The sequence below is a fragment of the Drosophila virilis genome, chromosome X (genome assembly GCF_030788295.1).
Source record: "Drosophila virilis strain 15010-1051.87 chromosome X, Dvir_AGI_RSII-ME, whole genome shotgun sequence".
Lineage (NCBI taxonomy): Eukaryota > Metazoa > Arthropoda > Insecta > Diptera > Drosophilidae > Drosophila > Drosophila virilis.
This window is the reverse complement of record NC_091543.1, coordinates 9,756,145-9,773,004: the sequence shown is the minus strand read 5'-3', so window position 1 is coordinate 9,773,004 and position 16,860 is coordinate 9,756,145. Positions and strand designations below refer to the sequence as shown.

Here is a 16,860-nt window from a genome sequence, read left to right as displayed (position 1 = left end):
GCTTTTGCAGCTACTTTTGTACTGGCTAAATTCATGTTTCGCGCACAAAATTTGAAAATATAGTGTCTGTTGTGCGCATGTTAACAGCAGCAGCGTAATAACAGTGTGCTTTGCTGTTGCTCACATTTAACATTAGCTGTCGCCTTCAGCCGTTAATTTTGAACAATTTGAGCGACTGTTTGCATATTGCATCAACTACCAACGAGCATATTAATTAAAACACATATTCTACAAGTCTTGCAAAATATTCTATTCTATAAATGTATCTAATGTACTTCATCCCTAATGGGTCTTGTGCTTGGGTAAAATATTCAACATTAACTTATGCTTGATCATGTGCATCATGCGATAATGCCAGGTGCTCGAGAACGAAACAAAGGGCGGAATCGTTGGTAAAATGTTGCTTTTAAAGCATACGTTATTCGGCTCCAGTTCCCCAACAGTATGATATCCAGGATTAACACACGACACCTGGCTAAACAGCTGGACATCGAGCAGCGCGTCCAGATAATCCTCCACATCCTTGGCCTGTCGGATCAGCTGCTTGGTGGCGAGCATACAAATATTTTCAGCTTCCTCCAACTGCTTGTACCGAATGTGCTTCTCTGCAAGGTATGCTGCCTTTGTGTGCATCGACTCCACATAATTCAAGAATACCGACTGCATTTCCTTGGCGTTCTCCTTGCTATCGCTCCAATTAGCGAACATGTGGCACAAATGCGTGTAACGCTGCAGACAGAGCGATGCCTGATGATCCGTTTGTAGCTTTATCGATTCGACGGCATCGTATTGTTGGCGTGCATCGCGCATGTCTCGCTGCAGTTGGCAGAAGGAGCATCCCAGTACGGTCAGCATATCCTTGGCCATGTCGGAGCAAGCAAACAGTTCGGCAATTTGATGCTCCAGCTTGTAGACGTTGCGCTGCAGCTGTCTAATGTTCGCATCGCTGGAATCCTTCAGATCTGGCTCTATATTAGCGCAATCGACGGGCAAACGTGGCGGACACGCGGGCACGCCCGTCTTAAGCTGCAGCTCCAAATTATCCAGATAGCCCTTCATCAGCTCCAGCTCGGCGGCAATCTGTTGCACCTCCGGTTCGGTGGGCTCCAATAGGCTGTCCGTGTTGCTGGCGCTGGTGGCGCTGTTGCCGCTGCTCGAGTTCCAGGAATGCACCTCCATTGTGTAAGTGTGTAGTTATTGAGTCGTAATGGCTAACTACTGCTCCGAACTGGAATAGTTAGTCAGACAGCAAACACTGTCGAATAGAATGGCAAGGCGCGCTTGTTTAAATTTCTCGCACCCAGAACACAGAGTTGCTTTTAACATAACAGTGTGCTCTGTAATCTGCAATTCACATCAAGTCTCTGTTAATCTAAGCTGTGATCTGTAATCTGCAATTCACATTAAGTCTCTGTTAATCGATGCTGTTAAGCTAAAACACTTTACATATATATATTATTAAACTGGGTTTATTCTTCGCACAGCTAAAAATGATTAAAAGTGGGCGGCTTTTTCATAGTTTGTAAGTTTATTATTATTTATTTTCATTATTTCACTCACTTTGTACCATTTTGTCAGCTCAAGAAACTATTTACAGCCCTTAAGCAGTTCCGTTATTAAAAGCTGTTAGACTTAAATATTTGCTTAATATTTTATTATTAATATTGCTCAATAAACTATGTTTTAATAATTGCAAAAAGTGAGCTATCAGCGAAGAGAAAAAAAAAAAACAATAATATATATCTAATGTGAAAAAAGAGTATAAGGCTATTAGATGAATTTCATATCTAACTAAAAACTAGAGCTGTGACGGTAAATATATATTTTTTGAAAAACACAACACATTTTTAACAGAACCTTTCGAGTAAACAGTTATGAAAAACACACAAAAACCAAAAGTGCTTTAGTTGGGTTAACTGTGCTTTAGTGGATTAACCCCATTTACAGCTGTTAAACGCATTTTGAATATTAAAACATGTTTATTTATACCGCACCCTTTCTACATTAACATTTTAGTCAACTTTTTCTTTTTAGTAGAAAACATAGAAATTAAGAGCACTTTTGTTTTGTCAATAGGCACAACAGAAACACAAAAATGTTAAAAAGCTGCCAGCTAATTAGTCCTTGAACTTGCCCAAAATGATGTCCTTGTAGAAGGGCACACAGTTCATGCGGACATTGAGACGGGCGCACAGCAAAAAGATGCCCGACAGCTTGCGATGTATCGAGTAAATCTCCTCGGGCGGCGGACAGAGACGATGCGCCACCATTGTGGGCACCAGGGCGGCCAGACGCTCGGTCGTATTCTGTTTGCCAAAATCAAAATCGCCATCATAGCGAAAGATCTCGCCGAGTATCATAACAGCATCGACATGGGCCTGCTCCATTTGCTTTGTCTCATAGCCCGTCAGGAAGCCCATTTCCCGCGACATCTGCAGCACCCCATCCCGATTATTCTGCGCCGCACTGATGATAACTTGGCGATAGTTTCGTATGAAGTCGTGCTTGTAGAAGCGCGTCGATCCAAAGTCAATCAGCATCAGACGCCGGCTGTTCACATCGTACAGAAAGTTCGACCAGTTCGGATCCGTTTGCATGCACTCGATCTCGAACAGCTCGCGCAGGCACAGCTTCAGCACAGAGGCGGCGATGTGGGAGCGATGTTCATAGCTGAAGGGGGTATTCACAAATCGGTTCGCTTAAATATGGTTTCAGTTGAACAGAAAAGTCGAGTGTCATTCGGCTAATAATAATGCTCCAATGACACGTGTCTCTGGAGCTGAATACTGAACCATTAAAGTTGCCTCCTCGGTCTGTACCCTAACCTAAACATGAACTAGATCTATGTCGAAGCGGTAGTATTATGTGTATTATGATGAGCCTAGACTAAATGGGAAGCTAGCTTATGCTCGGATGACACTAGACAGTTTTGTAACTAGTGCAAACCAAGAAAGAGCAAGAAAAGTAAGGTTATCCTTGTCTAACCAATGTCAGTTCTTTGGAACCAGTGAAATGAATCAGTGAAATGCAGCACTGCACACGCGCTGTCCTTGTCTAACCAATGCTCAGATGAGCTGTTGACTTTATGCCAAAAAAGAATCGCTAACTTGCACTCACCTGAGCTCAAAGCACTTGTCGAGGGGCACACCTGGCACCAGTTCTGTGGTCAGGACACTGGAGGTGGTCAGCTCACGAACCACCTTGGGCACATAATATTCGTTGTAGGGTGAAATCATTTGGCGAAACTTTTCGGTATAGTCGGCCTCGCGTGCATAGTCCACCTCCCATTGCAGCTCGCGCTTAGCCACGCGCACCACATTGTCAATGAAGAATCCCTGCGGGAAGACATCCCAGACCTTGAGCATGCCAACGAGATTATCAATATCGCTCTCGATGCTCTGGGCAACGCCCGGATATTGTATCTTAATGGCCACCTCCATGCCATCGAGCAGCGTGGCCCGATGCACCTGGCCAATGGATGCCGCCGCAAACGGTTTGTCATCGAAGCTGCGCAAACGTTTGCGCCAATCGGGACCCAGCTGTGTGTTCATCACGCGCTCCACCTGCCAGTCGGGCATATAGTCGGCCGCCTGGCGCACCCGTTCGAACGCCTTCGCCAGCTGCGGCGAGACGACGTTTGTGTCCTGTATGCTCAGTATCTGGCCAATCTTGAGCGCGGCGCCGCGCACCTTGCACAGCGTATCGACAATGCGTTCCGCGTTCGCCGGGCTCAGTAGTGCGTCGCGCATATTCGTTGAGCCGCCCAGGCCCAGGGCGCCCTTTGTCAGCTCATTGATGGTGCCCACGCCGAGGCCAGCGAAGAGGCCGCCAAATGTGGCCATGCGTCCCAGTCGCGATGCCGGCACACGCCGCTGCTTGGCCACCTTGCTCAGCTCTGGTAGCGTCGATTCGGGGGCCTTCGGAGCAGCTAGAAATTGGGAGCATGTCAGATGTAAGGCATGAGTTCGGATTAGAGGCAGTTTATTTCGAATCAATTTCATTGTGAGTGCTTTGTTTTTTAGCTGAAATCTGGTAGATATTGCCAGGGAACGACTGGAAACGGAACACTAATAGAAATTGTGAATTCTAGAATTAAATGTGCATTTACAATTTCGGAATAGTTTGCTGAGGGAACGACTGGAAAAGGAACACCAATTGAAATGAAGAACTCCTCAATTGAATATTCATTAACAAATTAAGGATAAATTCATTAAGACCCTAAGGGAACGCCTGGAAACGGAACAACTTCAGACACTTTTGCATTGATTACGCTTCATGCCTATTTTTACAACATATTCGAATCAAATATGCATTAAAAAATTTTGGAAACGACTGGAATCGGAACACGTTTGGAATTGACAATATCTTTGAATTGCATATGCATTAAAGCTTTTGTAGAGAAACAACTGGAATGGAACAACAGTAAATGGAACACTTTCAAAATAAGCGTAACGACTGGAATCGGAACACATTTGAAATAGACAATATCTTTGAATTACATATGCATTCAAGAATATGTAGAGAAACAACTTGAATGGAACAACTGTGAATGGAACACATAACCACCTTAAGCTATAATACATCTAATAAATCTAGATTGAAATCTAATTCACAAAGGGAATACGAAATCGAAACAAAATAAGATAGAAACACGCATTCACAACGGAATTGAAACACGCAAATGCTTTTCATGCATACCAGTTTTTGCCGCCGTGGATGATGCCATGGTCGAGGTGCCAGCCACAAAGCGCATCAGATTGTCCACATATTCGGTGTCCCTGCTGAGGATGCCCTCATTGCCGCTGGGCGCTGGCGGCGTCGCCTTGATCGTGGGCGGCAACGTTTTCGGTTCGGTGGGCAGCTGCTTGCTGGGCGTGGCGGGCGTGCGCAGACTGACGTTACGATTCATGTTGCGCTTGGAGAGGATTTCCTCGAATTCCAACAGCGTTATGGACGATATATCCAGATTGGCGGCATCGGCAACATCCGAATGGCTGCGACTTGAGCGCGACACGTGACCAACAGCGCCGTCGGCAGCAGCTGTTGTGCTCGAACTGTTCTGCCAACCGATGGGCTGCAGGCTATTCAGATCACAGGCAAATTTGGTTTGCAGCAAGTGGGACAGACCCTGGGCCACCACGTAGCCACGTTCGCCGGTCTCCTGGAGCAGAGCTTGCGCCTTTTTCAATTCCTCGCTGGGCTGTTCGCTGGCCGTGCGCAGCGCGTCCACCGTCTGATTCACATTGGCCTCAAGCAGCTCGCGCACACTCGAATTGCTCCACAGATGCTTAGTCAGCGCCAGATGCTCGCGACCGCACGCCTCCGCAACGATTTGCAGGCCGCGCAGCACGCCGAGCACGTCTTGTGCTGTGCGTGCCATCACCACACGTTTGACCAGTTGGCGATGAGTGGGTGTTGTGCTCGGTTGTGCTCAGTTGTCGCAGTTGTCGCAGTTGTTGTTATTGTTGTTCTTCGGCTGTTTGCCGGCAAATCGAGGCGCAGTCAGCTACAAGTTTTGGGACGCTACTGCATCGGTCCGTGCTGCGTCTGGCTGTGCGTGTGTGTGTGTGTGTGCGTGTCGTTGGCACATACAATTTCGTATTTCGTTGCTGACTAAAAAATACAAATATTCAGTTACGTAAACATAAATAAATAAACTTGCACGTATGTTGCGAAATTAAAAAAAACAGCTGTTGGCCAAACAAGTTTATTACGGTTCACTTGCACAGTGTTGGCAAAAGCCCATAGAACTTAACAGTATGTTAACGCTAACAGCGCTATGTTAAGCGAATTAAGTAAATGCATTGCATTTTCGTCTTAAATCTATATATTAAATTCACATTTATTATAAGTGTCAACAACAAAGCCAATCGTTTGTTTCAATTTAATTGAAATCTAGTATTTCTGCTAAATTTAGATGACTGACTATGTTTGCTTGTATGTTTTTCGGTATGCAATGCAACAGGCAAAAACCAGCTACAAAAATTCTCAGCAGCTAATTAATATATGTACGTACGTATGTAAATTCAAAATCACTTTATATGCCATAAGATATAATTGAAATAAACTGGCAGTCAATTAATTTAAAGCAAACTTCACAATTCATCGTTTCAAAATGGCGAAATGCCGAAAAGCAAAAACACAAAATGGCGCAAAACGAAAATTACTCAAATGGTGCTGGCAATAACAGTCGCTCAATTGAACTGATTCCGAAGCGCACGCACATGCCAATGTTTACATTTTAAATTTGTAATGTGCGGCATATATTGTGGAATAAGCCGTAATAATGATGATGCCAGTTGTCATATGCACAGCGCCTTGGAGACGCTACTACACAATCGCGGACCCGACCTAAAAGACAAGCTCATTGTGGACAATGTGCTGCTGGCCGGCAACGTTCTGTGGCAACAGGGCGCCGCGCCCCAAAAGCAGCCCCTGGTCAAGGCGGATCTGGTGCTGCTCTTCAACGGGGACTTGTACAATCTAAATGAAAAGAAGCCCGCAGCCCAGGCAGACAGCGCCTGGCTGCTGGAACAGCTAATCAACTGCAAGAGCAGCGACGATGCCCAGCTGTTGGCGCTGCTGCAGCAGCTCGAGGGACCCTACTGCCTGATCCTGTACAACAGGTAATAACAAATACAAATACCAGCATACATCATTAATGCATTAACCAATTCCCGCAGACGTGACCAGGTTCTGTACTTTGGCCGCGACGCACTGGGCAGAAATTCGCTGATCGTCGAACGGCACACGCATTGCCTCAAGCTGATGAGCACCTCGTGCCACGTGGAGCAGCAGGCGCCGGCTGCCTCAATGGAGCTGCCGCCACTGGGCCTGTACAAGCTGCATGTGGCGGAGCTCGACAAGTGCACATTGTATCCCTGGCAGCAGCTTAACAAGGACACAGAGCAGCAGCTGGCAATGCTGGACGCTGCCATGCACTGGAGCACAAGCCTGGAGCGGCCCATAGCGCCGGCTTGGCTGCTCGACACAACGCAAACGGTGGCCAGCTACGATCTATACGAGCTGGCCGCCGCCAACACAGTGCAGCTGGAACCGGAGGCGCTCTACACACATCTGCTGGACCATGCGCCTGTGCAGCAGACGATACGCCAATTGGATGAACTGCTGCAGCAATCGGTGGCAGCACGTGTGCTGCATACGGCGCCAGTTTGTCGCAGATGTGCCACAGCTGGCAGCTGTGCTCATGCCAAAATCTCTATACTATTCTCGGGCGGCATTGACTGCAGCATATTGGCGCTGCTGGCCGACAAATATGTGCCGCAAACGGAGCCCATCGAGCTCATCAATGTGGCCTTTGAGCGGCTGACGGCAACAGCAGCCCCGTTGGCTCAGCAGCCGGAGAGCAAATGGAATGTGCCGGATCGCCAGACCTCGCTACAAACGCTGGACGAACTGCAGCGGCTGTGCCCGCAGCGCAACTGGCAGCTGTTGCAGGTGAATGTCAGCCGACGCAAGCTGCAACAACAGCTGAGCACACACATCCGGCAGCTGATCTATCCGCTGCAAACGGTGCTGGACGAGTGCCTCGGCTGTGCCTTTTGGTTTGCCGCCGCCGCGCCCCAATCAACGGCACGCGTTGCACTGTTGGGCAGCGGCGCCGATGAGCTCTTTGGCGGCTATACGCGGCATCGCAATGCCTGGCGGCGTGCCGGCAGCGCATGCCCAGCCGTGCGTCAGCTGGCCGTGCGCCAGGAGCTGGACATGGACTGGCAGCGCATACCGGCACGCAATCTGGCGCGCGACGATCGCATCATTGCGGACAGCGGCAAGACGGCGCGCGCTCCCTTCATCGAGGAGCATCTGGCCAGTTTTGTGCGCTCCCTGGCGCCACAGCAGCGCTGCTGTTATAGTCTGCCCGAGGGCGTGGGCGATAAGCTGCTGTTGCGCCTGTACGGTCACAGTCTGGGGCTGCGCGAGGCGGTGCTGCTCAAGAAACGGGCCATACAGTTCGGCTCTCGGATTGCCGACAAGCGGCAGCAGGCGGCACAGCAATCGGACTATTTGCGCTTCGAGTCCTTGCAACTGAATTAATGTACATAGAGTTAAGAACTGAATGCCATCCATGAGAAATTCGTTTTTAAAATACATTTTATTAGAATGCCATTTACAAATCACAAACTGTGTCAACTAACTTACATAACTAGCACTTAAATCCGTTTTAAAGCTGTTCTCAAGCAATATTCGTTGCATTCTGATTGGTTACGATTGCATATAAAAATGTTAACTGCCCGCTAAATTTGTTTTGTATATCATTTAAATGGGCTGGCTATTCAAACGCTAAGGGCACTCGGCATAAAGCTACTTGTAAACATTTGTCATGCATGTTATAAATCTTGTTGTATTGCTTATGTTAACTTGATGACATAACTGTTACTGTTGTGCCTGTTAAACTTTACATGATTGATAACTGTTACCCGTATGTTATGACATTTAGTTGCTAAATGTGTTCGTGTGTTCGTTCTACTTGCGCACAGGCTTCACTGTACACAGGCACGAGTCAATTGTCGAGCATGTCTGCGGTTGCAAATTTTTAGCAGAAAATTGCCAACAGCTGCTGAATCTGGCAGTTAACTCGAAAATGGGTGTGTGCCGTGAAATGAATGCCAGCGCAAAGCTAGACAATATCCATAAACATGCATATATGTATATAGATATATATATATATATATATGTGTGTGTGTGTGTGTGTATAGATAATTAGTATATTGTTTTAAGTACATAAGGACTCGATTGTTTAGAAACATATGTACAAATTTCTTGGAGATAGAAAAAAAAAAATAATTGTGAAGATATTTACAATACAATTGCACTATTGGCGGATTCAAACCAGTTTTAAGAGGCGGCAAATGCCTCGGCTATTTGCGATTAAGGCGACCGGCACGTTCCGTTGTGGGATCGGCTAGCTCCCAGGCGGGCTTAAAGCAGGCAACGGCAGCAGCAGCAGCAGCAGCAGGAGCAGCAGCAGGTTTCGCCGGCGAGCAGCTGCTGTGCTGCAAATGCGGATTGGGCAAGGTGTTCGATCTGTAGCCAATGGATGTATAGCCCTGCGCATACAGCTGGCAATAGGGCACCTTATGCATGTGAATATAATGCCAGATGTCATGATAGCTCCACTCCAGCAAAGGATTCAAACGCATTATATCCGGCCAGTCGCTGTCCGTTTTCTGCAAAACATCAACAATAAAAGTTTGTACAAAACAGAGCGAGAGAGAGAGAGCAACGCACCTGCATGGGCTGTAGATGCTGACAATAGGGATCCGTATTGCGGCTACCGACAAAGACGGCCTTTATGCGCGGCATATCCTCCGTCATGTGGGTGAGCGCCACCTTTAGCGAGTCCTTATATTTAATTAGATTCACATCGTAGCGGCGCACGCAGTGCACAACAAAATCATCGATTTCGGGAAACGAATCATCCGACTCAATATAGAGCATCGGGATTTGACGGCTGGCGATGCCATGCTCCCGGCAATAGCGCATCAACAGATCCAGCAGCACGGTGCAATCCTTGCCGCCATTAAAACAGAATATCAACTGGCTGACATCGTAGAGCCGCAGTACCCGGTCAAAGAACTCATACGCCGCACGGACGCGCCGCTCAATATGCTGGCGTGTCGCCTCTGTGATTATCACGGGATAGTCATCATCGTTGGACATGCTACCGTTGCTGCTTCCCCTGCTGCTGCTGCTGCTGCTGTTGCTGCTGCTGCTGCTGCTGCTGTATATGTCAACAATATTGGAGGATTTTGTGAGCGTTGCCTGTTGTGTCTGTATGCAGCATTTATTCATTTTGATTAACTATTTGAATACTCCTTCAACGCGCTGGCGACAGAACGTGCGACTCTCCAGCTGGACGCCACCTAAATAAGTAGAACGTGCGTGCGAATATAACAATTGTTTAACTACAACGACAACTTTCTCCCAAAACTGACTCTCTGTGTGTGTGTGTGTGTGTGTGTGTGTGTGTGTGCACAGTGTTGCTTTTATATAATAATTATCAACATTAACAATAGCTTTGTAGATTTGCGTTATCTGTTCCGCAAATTACATCACATGCACGCTTCACACACACACACACACATGCACGCGCGCACACACACACACACACACACACACATACACGCAGCGTAGCTACCTACTTTTATTCAAATTAATATTCAAAAAACGTTAACATTGCTTTTTGATTTGGTTCTTTTTTTTTTTTTTTTTGCCTTAATCTCTAGTTATAAGTGCTGCACAGCGCTGCCCATAAGCTTTGAAAGTCAGCTGTTGCGGGCAGCTGGTGCGCCAGCTGCAGTCTGGCAACGCTCAGTTGCGTGCAGTGCTGTAAAATGCGTTCGTTACATTTGAATTTTTGTTTGCAAAAGCGTTTTATTTGCATATATTTTGTTTCTCTTTTTTCTTCTTCATCTGCTTTTTACATGTAACAAATGTGCGTGTGTGTGTGTGTGTGTGTGTGTGTAACTTTAACAAAAAACAATGCAATAATTGCGTTAAACGCCTAAATTAAACATTTAGTTGCTATATCAATATAACAAATGGGCACTGTCGGTTGTTTTTTCTATTTGTTTATGTTTTTTGTTGCTGTGCTGTGCTTGGCCTGCGCCTAAACATCCACATTGTCCAGAACATTGTCAATGAGTCCGACAACTTTTTGACGAAATCGACGATTCTGCTTGCCGCTCATCTCCTTCAGATACGGATGCAGGCTGATCAAAAACGAATAATCCGCATCCGGTTGCGCTGCTGCCGGCGTCGCTGCTGCTGCTGCTGCTGTGGCAGGTGGTGCAGTTGGTGCAGGTGTGCTTGCAGCTGGCGGCGTTGTTGCCGCGTGTCCCAGATGCGTCAACATGTTGTTGCTGTTGTTGTTGTTGCTGTTGCTGTGCAGATGCTGCAACTGCAACTGGCTGTGGCTGCCTTTGAGCCACTCGGCCACCGTCCAGTCCATGTTGTTGCGCAGCGCCGCAGCCATCGTCACGGGCAGCGTCACCAGCGAATGCTGCGCAGCTGCCGCAACAATTTTGTCAGCACTTTGTTGCTGCTGCTGTTGCTCCACTTTGATGGCCTGCAGACGGAGCGGCGTCTGCGCCAGCTGGCTGGCATCTGTCTCCTGTTCCGGCTCATCCTCCTGCTCCTCCTGGTCCAGCTCCTCTTCGGAGAGCTGCACATGCGCCGGCTGGCTGTCAATGCTGTCTTTGGTGTTGTCCTCGCCTTCGTTATGCTGCTCCTGATGATGATGATGATGATGATGTTGATGATGATGCTCGAGCAGACGCATGTGTCCAATGCGCGTCATTGGCTGCGTACTGAGCGCAGCGGCCGCCAGAAATGTTGCCGCCGTTGTTGAGGTGCTCGGCTTGCGCAAGACCATGCCGCCAGCATGGTTGGTGCTCGCATTGGTTTGGGGCGTGGCATTTGTGCTGGCGTTCGCATTGGCTTGGATTGGGGCGGGCAGCAACTGTTTGTGACAGGCGCGCGATTTTGTATAGGGTATCAGAAATTGCAAATATTTGGATAAATAATATTTGCGTTTGCCGCGACCCGTTGTCGTGCGCGCCGCCTTCAAGGATCGCAGGAAGCTGCTGCGTATGGTACGCCAACGTTCCCGGGAGTTACGCACTGCAATGGATTGAAATGGAGATGTATTTGTTATTTCGCATGCAGCTAATCGATATGCATAGTTACACCCACCCCCCCCCCCCCCCCCCCATTTCTCTCCCCTTTCGATCCTCTCTCCCCCTAATTAAAATTTCAATAAAAGCACATAGAGAATAAACAAAATAAATCATAACCCAAAACATAACCTTAAAATAGTCAAGCTCATAAGAAACATAACCTCAACCTCAAAAATAAAAAATAAAAAAAGCCTGCTTGGACTGCTTGCCAAACAGTTTTTTCAAAGGGGATATAACAGATGCAGTGCTGTAAAACACAGCATGGCAAGCGGTGTGCGGCAACAAGTGTTGGTTAAGCCTGCAGCTATTTGCATGCAGGGTATTTTCACTGCGCTGCGGTTTTTTAATAACATGCCAAAAGCAGGCAGCAGGCAGCAACAACAAAAACAAGCGCAGCAACAGCGACTAATTGCATGCAAACGCTGCGCGCAGTTATTGCTGTGTGTGACACAGTGACACACACACACACACAAGGCAAGTGCAAGCGAGTGCAAGCGAGTTGGCATGACTACAAATTGCGATTGCATTGAAATCGCACGCACACACACACACACACAGCAGCAGCAGCAGCGAAAAGCTTGCATCATAGGCGCGCGCCAACACACACACACACACACACACACACGCACACATTTGCACAACAAATGAGCACGCAATTGCAAAAAAAAAAAAAAAACAAAAAATAAATAAATAAACGAAAATGGAAATGGAAATCTACAAGTGCAGCAGCAGGCGAAATGAAAAGTTTTTTTCAGCCTGCAGCATTTACAGATGCAGTTTGTTTGTGTTTGTTTTTTTTTTTTTGTTTGGATTTTGCACCTGTATCCTTGATTTCATTGGCCACATGTTGCCAGGCCTTCTGCACCTCCTCCTTTTTGCTATAGCCCGGATGTGTATAGTTCCATAGGCATGCCTGGTTTTCCACCAGCTGCACGAATTTCACATTGAATACGGGATCATCCTTGCGTGCCATGCTAACGCTTTACAACACTGACACACTGCCGCGGCACCGTTACAATTGCAGCAGGAGCTAGCGAAACGCACATTACACGCCTATTTTTTGCTATCGCAAAAACAACAACAACAACAAACAGCAACAACAACGGTAAAATAACAATTTCAGATATTGCGCGCGCGCTCTCTCTCTCTCTCTCTCTCTCTCTCTCGCTCTCACTCGCAGCTGCAGCGGCGCAAATTGCGGCGGGCAAATGCAACAAACGGTATAATAAGCTGAAGTAAAAAAAAAAATTTTAATTGTTTTGCTTGTGTTTTTTTTTTTATTATTATTATTATTTTTTTTGTTTTTTTTTTTTGTTGTTGTTTTGCCAATGGGCAAACAGCAACAACTTGTCGCAACGAAAGCGCCGAGAAAACTGAAACCGAAACTGAGCGCAAAAAAGCTGACAAATAAAAGCTGCAACGTAAACAATGCCAAACGGTTGGCGGCTGCGGCTAGAATCAACATCAAATGCAGCAAAGCAAAAAAAGCAAAAAAAAAAAAAAAAAAAAACGGCAAACAGCAACAACGGTTAACGTAGCAGCTGCAGTTGCGGCGGCAATCATTCAAATAAGCTTGTGTTTGCATATCTGCATTTGTGTGAGTGTGTGCAAAAAGCTTTGGCTCTAGCGATGACGTCGCTGGCGGCATTTGTTGCATACAAACGCACGCACACACACACACACACGGACAGTCACACGCGCGAAATGCAAGTTTTTGCATGCACACACGCGCGCATGCTTTGCCTAATTGTGTTTCAATGTGTGCACAAAAAGGCGGCAATAACAAACTGGCGCACTTTACAGCACTGAAAACGCGCAGTGGCAACGCTGTTCACGAACTAGTTCCGCAACAGCGCATATGTAACACAATTTTGTGTTTTCTTATTGCTAGAAATCAATTCAAATAAAATACCATGGCGGCCAGCGCAAAATCAATGCTCAACAGTGTGACACAGGTGAGTGCTGTATAATGGATGCTCTGGCAAACAAAAGCTTAACCACAATATGCCATTTGCAGCTGGTGCGCTCGCTGCACACGAAACCCGCCAGCCTGTCCAGTTTCCGCTCGTCCCGTGAGCTGCAGCCGCTGGAACAGTATCCGGATGTTGAGATTGTGCACAATCCGCCCGAATGGAAGTTTGTGGAGCGACTGCTGCCGCCCGCCACAGTGCCACAGCCAATTGCCAAGCCGGTTTACCCCTCCGGTTGGCAGCCACCGAAATCCGATGGCCAGGCGAGCGGCTATTTTGTGGCCCGCACCAAAAACCATATGGTGCCCGTCTATCTGCATGCACGCTATCGCGGCCAGCGTCGCCTCACCGTTGTGCGGCGCGTTCACGGCGACATCTGGGCCCTGGAGCGCGAGCTGCGCGCGCTTGTGGAGCGCGCCCGCAATGGCAAGCTGTGCGCCACGCGCGTCAACGAGCTGAGCGGCCAGATCCACATCCACGGCGACTATGTGGATCTGCTGCGCACGCATCTCAAGCAGCTGGGATTTTAGCTTAGATCGCATACAAATTACTGTCAATAAACATGCCCATTCGCCACCCGCAGCTCGGTTTGACGCAAATGGTATGTACATAAACTCGGATTAGATCCATTTTGGAGAATCCCATTCAGTTGAGGCGATACTACTCACTGACTCGCTGCTGCTCTGGCAGAGATTGCACTTCCTCCTAAGCCAGTTGCTTTGATATGTTATGTCCATTGCGATTCACAAGCCCACGAAATTTGGAGTTTCTACAGTGAATTTCGAGAAAGTCGTTTGTTTCCACGCATTTTCCACACTTCAAGGGGAAACTAACAAAAAAAAAATAATGCAATTTTGCACGATTTGCGCTAATGTTTATTATGATTTGTATATTATAAATATGTTTCTGATCCAAACGGATCAGCTCTATATATAAATATGGATCCAAACGAATCCAAAGCAAAACCGACAAACAGCTCTATTCACATATGCCTCGGAAATGAGAGCTTCCACAAATTGGAACTTAAATATCTATTTGAAATCGAGCGCGAATAACTCCATACAATACACATTTAATATTCATATTCATAATACAGATATGGATATATATCTAAAATATCTGCTTAAAACTTATATAACATCTATATTTTCAGCTTGAACTGATCAAGAAACAAGAGTTCGCTTCGCTTTACAGTAATGAGACAAAAAAAAAAAAACATTGGCTTTATTTAGTGTACAGATCTACACTTATCTCTATATATATATATATATATATATATGTGTGTGTGTGTGTGTGTGTGTGTGATTATTGCAATCGATTATACTGAGCGTGTGACTTTTCTAGACGTTGTTCAGGACAAGATCATTGTGGGGGCAGGGACGAAGGGTATTGGCGCTCCATACGGCCATATATATATATATATATACAATGTGTAAATATTGGTACAATTTCGACTTAGGATTAGTTGTGGGTTTGTGTTTGGGGCATTGACATTCGGTTTGCTGTTTCCTATACTAGAGACAGTTAGAGTTTAGTAGCATAATGGCTCGCAACAATAGTCGAGCTTCTGATTATTACAATCATAATCAACATCAGGTTCGTCAACAGTATTAACAACATCATCTGGATCATGAGGGGGGCAGCGAATGACAGGAGTAACGCGGTTTGGGTCGGGTTATATGAGCATTTGCCACCTTACGCTGCCATCAGGTAAGCTCCTTGTTGCGTGCACGTGCACGGGCACGAGCACGGGCATGGGCATAGGCAGCGGCACGCCACCGTTATCCATTGGCGCCCGCCATGGCGGTGGGAGTTAGGGGCACGCCCACCAAACCAGCAACGCCGTGCGGCATTGTTGGGGCAACGCCCGGCGTTGCTGTTACGGCCGCCGTAGATGAACGTTTCAGCGCCTTGCGTATAATCGTCCAGTCCTCCATAATATCCTCCTCGCGCAGCATATATACAACATAGGGTCCGGTGACGGTGACGGCCTTTTTGCGTCCCGGTCCGCGCACTTTGCTCTGGCGCTTGTCATTGCCCCAATCATCCCAGGAGATGTCGACATTGTGCCGATCCTCTTCGAGGCGTCGTATACGCTCCATTAGATCCTCGCGCAAATTATCCGCCGCCATTTGTTTCTCGCTCTGGCAAAGCAAAAAATGGTTTCAAACGACGCGACAAGAAACGGGAAAACTGGAGCCCGCACACTTACCTCAAAGTGCTGGGAGGCGGCCTGCTCTTCGGACAGATATTTGTGTTCGATATTCTGCAGGCGAAACTTGCGCAGCACATCGGCTACCTCGATGCGCGTCCGATACACCTTGTCCAGCTCCTTTTGTGGCTGCACAAACTCCTCGGATCGACCGGAACGCACATCTGACAGCTGCTGTTCAATGAGGCTGATGCGTTCGTAATAATATTGTTCGCGCAGCTGGCTAAACTGTCGCTCGAGGCTGGCTGTGGATATGTTGTGTGCTCAGTGGATGTGATAATGGTAAAATTTTTGCGGTTTACCCAGATCCTCTATGTGCTCGGCGCGGCGCAGCTCAATTTCGGTGGCATCCATTTCGGAGGAATCATCGGAATCGCATTCGTTTGCCTCCTCCTCTTCCTCCTCCTCGTCGGAGGTGTCGTGTGCCTGGCTGGAGTTGGAGCGCTCCGACTCCGCGCCAGAGACGTCGCCCTCCGCATCCGATTCGCCATTTTTAACTGGCATTTGGATTGTACTTTTGGTTTGGGTTGCGGTGCGGTGCAATTTGTTTTTATGTCGCAGTTCGCACTCACTTGTCTGCCGTGCCGTTCTACACAATAGTGCTAAAATTATATTCTACCTATTTTCAGCAGTTTGCCTTCGATTTAGTAAATTATGTGGAAATTTACTGGCTGCGAATATTGTTTTGCACTGCAGCTGCAAAAAGTGTTGGCTGACGACGCAAAAGCAAACAGTGCTGCATAGCTCAGCACTATCGATTATTATTATTGTATGCTATCGATAAATTGTTTAATACTTGCAATAATATTTGTTGTTGCGCTACTTGAGTGCTCAATTGATGGCATAAGAAAATTATTTCATTTTAGTATAAATTGTTAAATAAATGTGTTGCCTTGACGGCCACACGTACGCAAATGATGTGGCAAAAAATACCAAATGCGAATACCAAAACTGATGCACAAAAATACGCTTTGGTCAC

General features: G+C 47.0%; 7 protein-coding genes across 7 annotated transcripts; 2 read left to right on the top strand and 5 right to left on the bottom strand.

The window, feature by feature from the left end:
* Positions 1 to 238: 238 nt before the first annotated feature.
* On the bottom strand, positions 239 to 1,268 carry LOC6633277 (uncharacterized). The gene has a single exon (XM_002057100.4). It carries the CDS (start codon positions 1,177 to 1,179, stop codon positions 283 to 285), a length of 897 nt encoding a protein of 298 aa, XP_002057136.1. The 5' UTR covers positions 1,180 to 1,268; the 3' UTR covers positions 239 to 282.
* Positions 1,269 to 1,632: 364 nt separating this feature from the next.
* On the bottom strand, positions 1,633 to 5,703 carry Coq8 (ubiquinone biosynthesis protein COQ8, mitochondrial). Its single transcript, XM_002057099.4, has 3 exons — positions 4,699 to 5,703; positions 3,118 to 3,928; positions 1,633 to 2,670 (listed from the first exon to the last, which is right to left on the bottom strand). The coding sequence occupies exons 1-3, from the start codon at positions 5,378 to 5,380 to the stop codon at positions 2,118 to 2,120; spliced, it is 2,046 nt and encodes a 681-aa protein (XP_002057135.1). The 5' UTR covers positions 5,381 to 5,703; the 3' UTR covers positions 1,633 to 2,117.
* A 337-nt stretch (positions 5,704 to 6,040) lies between these two features.
* On the top strand, positions 6,041 to 8,260 carry LOC6633275 (asparagine synthetase domain-containing protein CG17486). Its single transcript, XM_002057098.4, has 2 exons — positions 6,041 to 6,626; positions 6,684 to 8,260. The coding sequence occupies exons 1-2, from the start codon at positions 6,253 to 6,255 to the stop codon at positions 8,053 to 8,055; spliced, it is 1,746 nt and encodes a 581-aa protein (XP_002057134.1). The 5' UTR covers positions 6,041 to 6,252; the 3' UTR covers positions 8,056 to 8,260.
* On the bottom strand, positions 8,095 to 10,273 carry Flad1 (Flavin adenine dinucleotide synthetase 1). Its single transcript, XM_015170186.3, has 3 exons — positions 10,164 to 10,273; positions 9,250 to 9,884; positions 8,095 to 9,188 (listed from the first exon to the last, which is right to left on the bottom strand). The coding sequence occupies exons 2-3, from the start codon at positions 9,811 to 9,813 to the stop codon at positions 8,880 to 8,882; spliced, it is 873 nt and encodes a 290-aa protein (XP_015025672.1). The 5' UTR covers positions 9,814 to 9,884; positions 10,164 to 10,273; the 3' UTR covers positions 8,095 to 8,879.
* Positions 10,214 to 13,066, bottom strand: LOC26531350 (uncharacterized). The gene is made up of 2 exons (XM_032440753.2): positions 12,519 to 13,066; positions 10,214 to 11,643 (listed from the first exon to the last, which is right to left on the bottom strand). Exons 1-2 carry the CDS (start codon positions 12,670 to 12,672, stop codon positions 10,631 to 10,633), a joined length of 1,167 nt encoding a protein of 388 aa, XP_032296644.2. The 5' UTR covers positions 12,673 to 13,066; the 3' UTR covers positions 10,214 to 10,630.
* A 427-nt stretch (positions 13,067 to 13,493) lies between these two features.
* Positions 13,494 to 14,442, top strand: mRpL49 (mitochondrial ribosomal protein L49). Its single transcript, XM_032440701.2, has 2 exons — positions 13,494 to 13,654; positions 13,717 to 14,442. The coding sequence occupies exons 1-2, from the start codon at positions 13,613 to 13,615 to the stop codon at positions 14,197 to 14,199; spliced, it is 525 nt and encodes a 174-aa protein (XP_032296592.1). The 5' UTR covers positions 13,494 to 13,612; the 3' UTR covers positions 14,200 to 14,442.
* Positions 14,443 to 14,521: 79 nt separating this feature from the next.
* Brms1 (breast cancer metastasis-suppressor 1-like protein) lies at positions 14,522 to 16,605 on the bottom strand. The gene is made up of 3 exons (XM_002057096.4): positions 16,184 to 16,605; positions 15,882 to 16,126; positions 14,522 to 15,813 (listed from the first exon to the last, which is right to left on the bottom strand). The coding sequence occupies exons 1-3, from the start codon at positions 16,383 to 16,385 to the stop codon at positions 15,451 to 15,453; spliced, it is 810 nt and encodes a 269-aa protein (XP_002057132.1). The 5' UTR covers positions 16,386 to 16,605; the 3' UTR covers positions 14,522 to 15,450.
* Between the last annotated feature and the right edge of the window lie 255 nt (positions 16,606 to 16,860).

Excerpts from the sequence above, each read along its gene's own strand:
- LOC6633277 (XM_002057100.4), bottom strand. The coding sequence starts at position 1,179 with ATGGAGGTGCATTCCTGGAACTCGAGCAGCGGCAACAGCGCCACCAGC.
- Coq8 (XM_002057099.4), bottom strand. The coding sequence starts at position 5,380 with ATGGCACGCACAGCACAAGACGTGCTCGGCGTGCTGCGCGGCCTGCAA. Across the intron at positions 3,929-4,698 it reads ATCCACGGCGGCAAAAACTG|CTGCTCCGAAGGCCCCCGAA; the intron begins GTATGCATGAAA and ends CCCAATTTCTAG. Across the intron at positions 2,671-3,117 it reads GACAAGTGCTTTGAGCTCAG|CTATGAACATCGCTCCCACA; the intron begins GTGAGTGCAAGT and ends TACCCCCTTCAG.
- LOC6633275 (XM_002057098.4), top strand. The coding sequence starts at position 6,253 with ATGTGCGGCATATATTGTGGAATAAGCCGTAATAATGATGATGCCAGT. Across the intron at positions 6,627-6,683 it reads TGCCTGATCCTGTACAACAG|ACGTGACCAGGTTCTGTACT; the intron begins GTAATAACAAAT and ends CAATTCCCGCAG.
- Flad1 (XM_015170186.3), bottom strand. The coding sequence starts at position 9,813 with ATGAATAAATGCTGCATACAGACACAACAGGCAACGCTCACAAAATCC. Across the intron at positions 9,189-9,249 it reads AGCATCTACAGCCCATGCAG|AAAACGGACAGCGACTGGCC; the intron begins GTGCGTTGCTCT and ends GATGTTTTGCAG.
- LOC26531350 (XM_032440753.2), bottom strand. The coding sequence starts at position 12,672 with ATGGCACGCAAGGATGATCCCGTATTCAATGTGAAATTCGTGCAGCTG. Across the intron at positions 11,644-12,518 it reads CAATGAAATCAAGGATACAG|TGCGTAACTCCCGGGAACGT; the intron begins GTGCAAAATCCA and ends AATCCATTGCAG.
- mRpL49 (XM_032440701.2), top strand. The coding sequence starts at position 13,613 with ATGGCGGCCAGCGCAAAATCAATGCTCAACAGTGTGACACAG. Across the intron at positions 13,655-13,716 it reads TGCTCAACAGTGTGACACAG|CTGGTGCGCTCGCTGCACAC; the intron begins GTGAGTGCTGTA and ends TGCCATTTGCAG.
- Brms1 (XM_002057096.4), bottom strand. The coding sequence starts at position 16,385 with ATGCCAGTTAAAAATGGCGAATCGGATGCGGAGGGCGACGTCTCTGGC. Across the intron at positions 16,127-16,183 it reads CGAGCACATAGAGGATCTGG|CCAGCCTCGAGCGACAGTTT; the intron begins GTAAACCGCAAA and ends ACATATCCACAG. Across the intron at positions 15,814-15,881 it reads CCGCCTCCCAGCACTTTGAG|AGCGAGAAACAAATGGCGGC; the intron begins GTAAGTGTGCGG and ends TTGCTTTGCCAG.